The 11695-nt window shown below is 40.1% G+C and overlaps 1 protein-coding gene across 1 annotated transcript in view; it reads right to left on the bottom strand.

Annotated features, from left to right (window-relative positions):
* Positions 1-11695, bottom strand: part of NDUFA10 (NADH:ubiquinone oxidoreductase subunit A10) — a 43865-nt gene that overhangs the window by 23882 nt on the left and 8288 nt on the right. The window contains exons 6-7 of the mRNA XM_035331482.1: positions 10524-10603; positions 6560-6614 (exon numbers count right to left, since the gene is read on the bottom strand). Of these exons, the coding sequence (XP_035187373.1) occupies positions 6560-6614; positions 10524-10603 (135 nt within the window). The remainder of the gene's footprint in view (positions 1-6559; positions 6615-10523; positions 10604-11695) is intronic.

Below are 11695 nucleotides of genomic sequence, written 5' to 3'. Positions count from 1 at the left end.
AAGCATGGTGGCAGTTGTCCCTTGGTGTTGCTGTGTGGTTCATGTGACAAATCAAGGCATGTTTCAGGCTAGAATACTCTAGCACTCTTGAAGTTGTGGTAACGACAGAAATCCAAAGGCTCCTGATTCAATGGGACGTGAAAGCCTACCCATGCGTGCTTGTGCCCTGAGCAGAAAGGGAAGGAAAAACTCACAGCTTGGCACCAAGAACCATTCAAACTGGTAACGCCACCTCAGCCGGTCCCTCCTCTAGTATCACCCAGACTTATCAGTCCCCTGTTTGAGCTTCGTTTACCAGCTGGCTCCATCAGAAAACAGATCTTTGCTGGTCCACTGGGTGATTGCTTAACACAAGGCTGAGGTCATCGCACATGATTGAGTAGCTATGAAGGAAACCCAAACCTGTGTCAGGAGGATGCACTTAAGGTATATGAGGTGGGGATAACACCTTAAAGCAAGCTGGGAAGGAAGGGATCACTGCAACTCCAAAATCTACTTCACAGATGCCTTTTCCAGAAGGAAAGGATAAAGCTATTGAGGTCAGGACCAAAATCCTGATGACACATTGTTTATCCACAAACAACAAGCAAGCAGATAGCAGTAATGAAGTGATAGAATAATAAATGAAAAAATGCCTTTATTCTTCACTGTATGTTAAATCCACGGTAATCTATTTCCTGCAATTAGAGCAAATACTAAATCCCATTCATTACCACTCGAAGGGTAATAAAAACATGCTATTATAAGGAGTCTCGACTAGAAAGGTCCACTCTGTTACCAGGATTGCATTTTTATGGTAAGAAGTAGCAGCTTAGCTATATGATTAACTGAATGAGCATTTTCCTTGAGGCCTTTTTATTTGCTGAAGACTAAATTAACTGATTAAATACTTTAAAAATATGGTTGACATATGGCAGCAAAGTACATTTAAAACTTCAAGCAAGTTCAGATGCTGGGAAACCATTTTTGACCTCTAACAAATGTGGCAATTGAGATACTGTAGACAAGAGTATAGGAAATCTATTTTTCACATTAAGAAAAAAAGCTGATGAAAGATTCACCTGTTGGAGAAACCTCAAAAAACCAACATTGGAGAATACAGCTCTCCAGACACTCAGAAAAAAATTCAAAACTGTATTAAGAAAATGTTTGTTCACACCAAACTGCTGTGACATCGCAAGATTACCATTTTTTTACAAATGAAAAGGGAAAGATATATGGTAAATTAGTTCAAATATCCATTTTTCTTAATGTAAAAGTCAAACCTCCAACATACTTCCCATTAAATACACAAAAGCAATTACTTTCCCACTCCACAGCAAAGCTTTTCGAACTCCCCGCTACAGCTTATGACAGAACTAATAATAGAGTTGCTAACAATAGTGCTCTGATTATGTTGAGGGGAGAAGAGAAATCAGTATCCAAATTAGTTTTGCACACTCTTATTACCATAATAGAAGAGATCTTTACCAGCAACTCGTTAACAATAGTATCAGCCCCAACCGTTCCAACCAGGCTAGAAGAACAGCTTTTTTAATTCACAAGGAATGCACCAGCACCTCTTGGGAATTAGCAGCAAATCAGCAATTTAAACTGACCAAGCAGCATAGTATGTAATAATGTCCAAGAGAGATCAGTTCTTAATATAGTGCAAAGCATGGTAGGACTTAAAAAAACTGTTTTCCATAATGAGACCCCTTTCCATAGTCTGTGCAACTAAGCCAATACAAACAGCTTACAATTTCTAAGCTTGTTTCACGGTGATCTGGTGAGTTCTGTTGTTGAAAGAACTAGGTGGGGGATCAGAAGGCAATGCTGTTCTTATTCGTATCATTTATTGGGACAAAGACACCAGACCCCCATAGGTTGCTCTGTCAGATGAATTTTCCTAAACTCCTTCCTCACAGGCTTCTTTTCTAAGCAAAAGACAGGGCACAGAGCAACACAGGATACAACCCCAGGAGCTCAGACTACAGCTTGTAGGAAGAAGCTCAACCCATGCACAGCACCTACAACCAAAAAATGAATGTAAGCTTGTTCTGAAGCCTTTCACTTCCACACTGGCAATGGATGTGGTACAAAGCTGGTGTGTCAGCAGCCTCCTGTCTTCATCATCCTCTCTAATGTACATAAAATGGGGACAGTGAATAAAAAAAAAAAACAAAACACAGAAACGTAATAAAAAACACTATTCACAACCACAAACAAATTGTAACAGTTTTAGTTAAGTTTGCAAATTCCTACCATTCTGCTGCCACCCTTTAAAAAGCAAAAGCAAAAAAGCACAAAAGGAAAAAAAAACCAACCTCCCGCCAAAAAACCTTCCGGAGTTTTTAAATGTGTTTTTTTTTTCTTTAATAAAAATACTAGCCAAGTTTTTGCTCTTGGTTTTATCTTTGAGTAGAAGCAGTCTGCAACACCCTAACAAAGCTCACTTCAGCATTTACAAATACTTTAGCCATTACAACCAACATTAATTACAATATGAAACCCCAGCTGACCTTCTTAAGCAACACTGCAGAAGTGCAGGTCATTTCTGAGTTGCATGTTTGCTATAAACAACTAAAAAGACAAACTATAATGTCAAAAAAATAAGCTCCCAAATCACATAGTAAAGAAGCTGTAAATTGAATCTGGCTAAGTTAAATTTAACTATCTATTAATAAGGAAACAGCTGCACACACACAAACACCCCAAAAAACAAAACCAATTCCCTCCTGGCATCCCCGTATTTCCAAATATCAATCACTTCATTTCAAAGGTAAACTGAGTCCAAAGAGAAGGGGAAAACAACTTCATGCTTACACATGGAAAGAACACTAGTTTCTGTAGCTAACATTTTACCAATGAAAACATGATACCATCTTGTACTTTGACTTCAAAACAATAATCCTTCCTCTAGTCCAGATTTGTCCAACCCAATTAAGAAGAGGGTCATCAGTGTGCACAGGTTATGCATAATGATGACAAGACTGTTGAGCTTGGTAGACTCTCTACTGGAGCTCTAAGAGCTTTAGACTGACTTTAAACCCTGATTTACAGGATTAAAATAAAGTCTCTAGCAATGGGTTTTACTACAGAATCTAGGGAGGAAACAAATGGCTTTGTTCTGACAACTCAAAGACATGCTCAGAGAGAAAAAAATAGAAGAAAACACGCAAATAACACAAACAGCCCAATTCTTCCTCTTATTTCTCCCAAATCTGGCTACCCCCTTCCAACATCACGGCTCTCAAATCATTTTATCCTTCCTTTTATGATATCCTGAAAAGCCAGCAATAATTGCTCAAGGTTCTCATCCACATGCTGAACTCTTTTTTTTTTTCCTGGGATGCTGAAGTTGCCTATCTGAAGAGGGTTTTCACAGTGAACTTCTATTTACCTGAAGCCACTAACATTTTTTTTTTCTTTGAGTATAAACTTAAACTGCTCCAAATGTCTCCTGGTTGACAGTGCTAACCTTTACAATCGAGCGTATGAGTTTGGAAATCCAGTCACAACAGGGCAAGACCATTCTGTCATAAAGGGAACTAAAAGGCAATGAAATAGAAATGTACGGTAACGTGACTAATGGGGCTTCAAATTTTAAGAATAGGAGAGTCCTCACCGGTATGTCCTGCTTTACACAAACTTTTTGCATGGGAATAGGAGGATATTAGGTACAGGCTATTTTAACAGACTGGGCCAACTAAAGTCTACTTTGCACTTCTGAACAAAATCAGCCTTAAGAAGGCATGTTTAGAGCAGGCTTCAACTAACCAAACTCATCATCTCCAAAAGCACAAACTAAACTCAAAGATCCAACAGATTTACCAGTTTCTAGCTCCTAGGATTAAGCTTTGCCATCTGGCTCAAGGAGCAAAAGTGCAAGTCAGCAACAATAACTCTATGCTCCAACGCAGGGCAGGCATCAAAGTCAGAGCTCTACCAACTGAATACAATGACAGAAGTTCTCTCTTCTAGCCTCTTTGACAGAAGTCAAACTCAACTTGTTCTTGTGTAGAGACCTAAAAAAAGCCTCTCTATATACTCCTAATTTCACAACTGTTGCCTCGCCACAGTGGCGCAACGTACTTGTTGCCCAAAGGGAGCTATCACCCTCAGCTAGGAACAGTTCTCTCTGAAAAGAAACATTTCAGCATCTCCAGGTTTCGCTGCTACTCTGGTCCCAGCTGGCAGCTCAGCCCCCAGCCAGCTGCTCACTCCCCTGCAGTAGAACGTGAAGGGGAGAGGGGAAGAGAACAAACCATAAAATCACAGAACAGCTTGGGTTGGAAGCGACCTTCAAGATCATCCAGTCCCAACCCCAAACACCAAAGCTGGGATCAGGGATCTTTTAGTTAAGCACCAACTTGGAGATTTCAGCTAAGCCCTAAGGCATGTCTCATGACAAAACAGAAGTGTCCTCATGAAACTGCAAGCAAACCTCTGCAATAAGATGCAGGCTGGCCATCTTCTGAAGGAATGTCCTGTCGTGCTGCAGGTGGGTGGACAGGTGCACATACACTGAAAGGAAGGTCGTTTCCCTTTTGCATCTGATTATTGATATTTTCCTTTGCTCTTGGAGGAACTGGTAGTCAGTGGAATCGGTTGGCTTTAGAGTTTTCATCTGTACATGCTTGGAGCCAGCAAACCAAGTAACACATCAGAAGACAGAAAAAGCAAGGAAGGAGCTATGGAGGATGCCTTGGATGCAGATGCTTGGAGCCTCTGCAACTATACTAACACATCTTAAGTTCTGCTTTAAAACAAAAGATACAGCTTCACCTTTGAAAGAGATCACTGGCTTCATTTTAAAGAGAACCACAACAACACCATTCACCCAGGGCCTCAGCAAGCAGCCTGCTATTGGTGCTGGGCTGCCATCTTCATGCACTTACTTACTCCAGGAAGGATTATATTCTTTCTAATGAAAGCGAGGATGCACTGGCAGACAAGCTGTCACGGGTTTCCATTAAAAAGAGTTTTCATCCTCTCATCAGCACAGAGTAACACAAATATAAGCTTTGTACAAGGTGCCTAATTACTACATTGAACTTGGCAGAAATATCATTATACGTGTGGGTCCCTAAATACTATACTATACATTACTGTGTGCTAAAAGGATTTTTTTTTAATATATATCCTATTGATGCAAATAATTCTGTAATGCTTTCCAAAGCCTCCCTTCCCCAAACTAGTAACTTTTCTATCTTGAAGTAATCACCCTGACAATTCTCTTTCCAGCCGATTTAGGGATGATTCACAAATTGCTATGCAAAGGCCTGGGCCTATTCCCGAAAGCAAAAAGCAATATAACCAGCCACATATTCCTTTTGCCCCTCTAAGAAAGGACAGAAGAACATTAAGTGGACTCTAGAAAAATGTATTGGAACTTTTAATATTTTTGCCCTCTTCTTTTTTTTTTTTTTTGAAAGTCAGTGAGACATGTCAGAAAAAAAGTTTTTAGTGCAGCTGAGAAACTTATTGCTACGACAGAATTCAAATGAGCTTTGAGGAATTCACTTCCATTGCTGGAAATGAAATAGACCCCCCTAGAAGCCTGTTCAGAATTACATAAAGCCTGTCAGTTTTCAGAGGGGACTGCAGCTACAGAAAAAAGTTCAAAATGAAGAAGAAATAGGTTTCTGTTATCCCACTAGTCATCTTCCATAAGTAAGAATGTTTGCTGAAATAAGGCAAGTGTATTTCACCTACTCTGAAAATAACACACCAAGAAGTAGGGGGAAGCAGTCATCTCAGGTTAATCTGGTCGCACAGTAAGAGATGGCTTATTTCAAGCAGTGAGATAGCAATTTACCTGGCTTGGTCCAGGGTTAACACATCTGGCAAAACCCTTTAGAGAAGAAATTGCAGTTTAGATACCACATGCTAGTTGATACAGATGAATAATCCAGGGGTACAAAGCTGTTAACAGCTCTGGTTATCAAGATGTTTATGATAATCAAATAATTATCAACTTTTAGAAAAAAAAAGTCAGCTATGTTACTGCATGGGAACCTGCGCATCAACCTGGATCATAGGAAGCTGCATGCTGTCAAAAGCCAACAGAAATAGCCCTTACGCTTGTAGGAAGAGCCTCAGCTGAATGCTCGGGGTGACTTACCTCTTGGTTAATGCCTTTTGTTCCCAAACTGAGCTATGCAGATCCCTGCCCGTGCTTCCAGCCACTTCAAATAGCGATAACTGAACAGCCAAATACTGCACAGCCCAGCACAGACTCTGAAAATGCAGCTTCTACTGCCCTCACAAGATTTGCTTGGAAAAGCAAACCAAGTTTGGAAACACCAGCAATAAGTTACATCAATCGTGCTTGCTCAGACAGCCAGGTATCTTGGCAAAAGGGATGGGGATATATGTCACTCTCCTGACAAAACTGCAATTATTCATCAAAATAATATAGTACAGTCCCAGCCCAGACCATTGCCATAGCAGAAACACTAACTGCATTAAGTAGTTAACTAAGCTGGTTATCCAGAAAAAAAATATTCTCTTCACGTTTCAGTCTTAGAAGTTTAAAAACAGAAACAACAACAAACAACATGCAGCAAACTCTTACCTTCTCCACATCCTCTGCCTCACTTGCTGTGTACTGCAGAACTTCGCTGGTCATACTGTAAAGAAGAAAAAAACTGAACTCAAAGGACACAACTGCTCTTACCGGCCTCTCACCTCTACAACAAAATGAAGTTCAAAGGCAAAAAATTACAAAAGCAAATTCACTAGTTCCTCTTTCCCCCCTCCCCCCAAATACTTAGAGTCCTCACAATAGAATTCTTATTGTATCTGTAAGTTGTTTCTTTCCTGGTACAAAATTGCTTTTAAAGTGCAAGTGACCTGTGAAAAACTGCATAGTTTTAGTTCATTAAATAAAAAAAATGAAAGTGTCTCACCTAAGAGTTTGTTTCCATTTTACTAACGTGGATAGTTCCCTCAATTACAATTGCCCTGTCTGTTCAAAACCTTAGGTTAACCCAAAACTTCAGTAGTTGTTTCATTTTATAACCACAAGTATTAACGTATGTATTAAGCTTTAAGAAAGCAATACATTAATTTATCATTATTTATTCATTCTGAGCTAACTGAACCAATGCAACACAGGTAGCAGTATCTGCTATTAGGAAAAAAAAAAATATGAAAACTGCTAACAACATCCTAGTAACAAGATTGTTTTCCTATTTATACAGCAACCTTCATAGAAAAGTCACTTGCACAGCTGGGACACAACAGGAGCTCCTTTATGAACGGACTTCACTACCGTATACACACAACCCTTCGTGATAGTCATTCCCAAACCTGCCTCAGCCCTCCTGGATGACTGTTCCTTTAATTAATTTCTCCTTGAAGAGAAAATAAAATGGAAGCCAAATAGGTAGGGCATATCAAATTATACACAGCAAAGCTAAAGAGCAAAGAAAAGACTTCATAGACATTTTTACTTATCACAACCACCTTAAACTTTAATCAATATTAAGCCTGGAATGGAAGTCTAAACATAGCTGCTGGAAGTAAACACATTAACAAAATAACTTAAAACTGCAACAGTCCAAACTATTTCCTAGTCTGCATTATTATTGCTCATTCACAACAGCTCTGGTCAAAAAAAAACAAAACAAAAACAAAAACACAAACTTCCTTTATAAAGCACCTTTTATTCCTGTGAACCTCCAGTTCTGACAGGGTCAGCCACCCAACTGGTGCTCACAACAGAGGAACTATTTAGAGAGTTTTTTCCTCAACTTAAGGGGAGGGGGAAAAAAAAAAAAAAAAAAAAAGCAGAAGGCCTCACACAATTATTCAGTCACAGAAAGAAGAAACGTTCTGCTTTCAAAGGGAGCTGATGAGACAGTGTAGGATGCATACGTGCATCTTCAGTTTCAGCTGTCACTAATCAGAGGAGGATGCCAGACTTCAGCAGAGCCTTACACCAGCAATTGCATTAACAGTGCAGATCAAATTGCTTGATTCTCTGCAGATTATTAGGGCTTTCATTAAGAGAAAACAGCTGCCCAGTGGAAGCACTATTGGATATGAAAGATAACATTAGTAATCTGATGCTTTGGGCCAGAAAAGAAAGTCAAACAAAATACAAAAAGCGGTCTGTTTACAATCACGGAACAGTACCTGCCACACAGCAACGGGCTAACAAATCACTTCCAAAATAAATAAATAAGAAGGAGACAAAGACATTAATGAACACGTCAGACTAGAAAGGAAGCACACATTCTATGATAACCAAATATTCAGTGTAAGACAGATCACTAAGGTCAGCGTACAATTGTTCTAGATAAACAGAACAAGAGAACTGGAATTTTGCAAAGTAACAAACTAGATAATTTTCCTTGTAGATTAAGACATTTTCAAGAAAAACAGAAGACAAGCAAACATGAGCTTGAACACAGGATGGATGCAGGCCAGGAGTTCATCCAACAGTCTGTAATGGAAACAATTCTTCTTAGCCTGTTTGGACCACATATTGGTCATTCTTGAGAAACAGAAGTTAAATACTTAGTGTGCTTAGAGACCAACAGCCAGGGTTGACTACAGTTCAACATGTCACTCTGCGAGCCAGCAAACAGTTAAAGATAGTTTAAGCCTCTGTAGATTTATCCCATCTGCAAGCCCTCAGTGGGGTCCAGAGAAGTGCAAAGCTGAAGTTTCAGACATTTAGAACTCTTCCACATCAAGGGGATGGAGACGTTCTCCTTCAGACCTGAGCAGGCAGATTGATCTGACAAGCCATTGTGAGCCCGCACGCTGATGAGGATGCCAAGCAGAGGGTGTTTGCTTAACAAGTGTACTGACCATGTACAGACAAAGGGGAAAGAGTTGAAATCACAGCAGGACCAGCTAGTCTAGGATTTAGCCTCACTGAACAACACAGTATATTTTCTGATCCAAAGAATAAGCAGCATTTTCCTCCTCTCCAGTAAATTCAAACCAATTCTGCCCTCAGGGGGATGACAGTCCCCCAGTTTCCCACCCTCCCTCTCTGTCACTCGCTCCCCATTTCCTTCAGACAGCTGTGTGCAAGCCACTAATCTGTGGGGGATGCACTCAGAGGCAGCTGACCGTACACTGCACCGACAACTTCTGCCCTGTATGAATAACACGCTCGATATTAAGTCATTCAGTTCAATTGCTGACAGCATAATGACACTGATCCACCTTGGGAGCTGAAGCAAGAAAGCAAGCAGGAAGCAAGCAAGCTACAGTATTCCTGAAGATCTATTCTGACTTAAATAAGTGACACTCAACAGTCAACTTCACACACAAACCAAATCCTGCACTAGTAGAGATTGTGTTGATGTATAAAGTAGACCTGCCTCTGACCTTTAACAGCTTTCCTTCCAGAAAGGAATTTGTTTGCAAGGGACCAAGATTATGTTCCTATGCTTTTATATTTTTAAGACAATTTGACTTTTGCTAGAGTTCTTCTGTAAGAATTGGGACAGCTGGCAAACTATTATAGTCTCAAGTTCACACATGCTTGCTTCCCAGCTAGAGAAAGCCCAAAGTCCTGGAGCACCTTCAGTCTCTAGAAGCAGGCAGCAGTGCAACCTTTATTTAACAATGCTAACAAGTCCATCAAATCCTCTTCTAGTTGTAAAGACCCTAAAAGGGTAGAGAAACAGAACAAGCCCTTACCTGAAAACTTTCTCCTCTTCCTCTGTATCACTATGAAGAAACTAGCCAAAGCTGTGATAACTGAGAGGAGGTCTTAGGAGGGGAGAAGTCAGAGGGGAGAAGTTCAGATTCTCCACAGAAGCCTGAGAGAAGCTTACATTGCAGCATGCCCTCCTCACATCATACAAACACAAACATGTAGAGCTGTAACTTCGGCACTTTGGGCACCATCACCCCACGATAGCACTCCATGCACTGTCTTGAGCTAACAATGGCAGCAAAGGGGCCAAAGCCAATCACATGCAGAGCATTGTCAGAAGACTGAGACAGAACTGGGTTTTGCAGAGCAAACAGATCAGATCCCTGGCTTTGCTGCAAAGAAATAACTTCCCTGTATGATTCCACAACTGATAAATAACTGATAACTGATGAAATAACTTCCCTGTATGACTCCACCCTGAAAGCTTCCCTGTATGATTCCACAACAGTGAAGCTGTAACGCCCCAAGACAGAAGGATGAAATACAGTACTGCAGATCAGGGCTCATTAGCTAAATTAAAAATAAAAATAAATGAATTTATCATTGCATACACTTCTCCCACTCTGAATCTCTTAAGAGTCAAAAAAACTTCTATAAAGCTCACACCTACAAAGACTTCATTTATAATACTCCAACATTGTAATATTAGCATCAAGCTTCTCAGATGCAGGAGGTAACTAACTGCACACAAGTATACACAGATATTATGCCATGGATGCAATCATTACGTTGTACTATATATTAGAAGGAGGATTTCTCACATGACATGGTTTTATTTGCTTCTCTTAGTAGAGATTTTAAGATTTGCACACATTTACTTGAAGATTCAATGGACAGAACAGTTTTGTTTGCTAACCTGATCTCTGGTAAGAAGGTTTTCTTGTAAGCATCCTCGATGCTCTGGAGATAGAGAGGAGACACCTTTTTCTCATACGGCTAAAAAAAAAACAAAAAAAAACAGAAGGACAGTGTTGAGAAGTTTGTTTTGGCCCCCACCTCCCCGTGAAGCAGTCTAAGCAGAAGCTGCTGTTACATCTATCATGGGCTCTGCTCTTGTATTTGCAAGAGAAATATCCAGTGAACCACACAGGCATTAATGAGATTTTCAAGAATTATGACATCTGGAGTGTTTAGTGTTTAGAAACACCTAGAGTTTCCCAAAGAATAAGTGGCAGTCTGCATTAATCACTGCTTTACCCCATACTGTTATCTCCGTGGTTTTAATTATTAGTCCTGAGTATGATTCTTCTGATTTGCTAGTGAACCTAGAAAGATAGGGAAAGGAAGGTTCAAAAGAAGGATGGAAAAGCAAAACAAAAAGCTTTCTTACAACTTAGTTTATGGGAATTCTCATTTTTCCCAAGTTTGCACGAACCATACATCAACAGCCTCAAAAAAATTAACTTTCCAAGGAATGATTAAACTTTGTAATCAAGGAAGTTTTATACAATCACACAGAACAAAGGAGAAGATTGGTCCTCCTACTGGAAATGCAGACTCAGAAAATGTCAATCTACTTATGGTTTCAGATAAATGCATGGGCAACCATCCTCTCCCCTCTTTCTTTGGGATTTCAGGGATTTCATACCTGCTGTTAAACAGTTCACTGCCTGCTACTACGCAACATACCTTAACATCACATTTGCAAAATATACAAGGAATTTCTCTTATCTAGCATGTGTTCCTTCAATTCAATCCTAAAATCGAATTACAATTCCTGGCACCATTCAAGCAGGAAATGCTCATCCAAGATGCCCATTACGTTAGAAGAATCAACAGCTCTAAAAGCTGCACCCACTGGAGGGCTTTTCTTTTTCCAGCGCCCTGCAATAACTGTACAAATACCAATCACAAACACTCCATCCACCAAGAACCCAGAATTCCCAAAAATATCACCCCCAAACAGGCCCTATAATGTTCAGCAGTACCACTGCCCCAAGAAGTTCTGCTACATCAACAATTCCTGCCAGAAGATCTCAAAAATACCACTGACGTTTTTGCTCGTGGGGCAAAGAACTCACAGGCTCC

Source organism: Oxyura jamaicensis, chromosome 7, assembly GCF_011077185.1.
Source record: "Oxyura jamaicensis isolate SHBP4307 breed ruddy duck chromosome 7, BPBGC_Ojam_1.0, whole genome shotgun sequence".
Classification (NCBI taxonomy): Eukaryota; Metazoa; Chordata; class Aves; order Anseriformes; family Anatidae; genus Oxyura; species Oxyura jamaicensis.
This window is presented reverse-complemented; position numbering and strand designations above follow the sequence as displayed.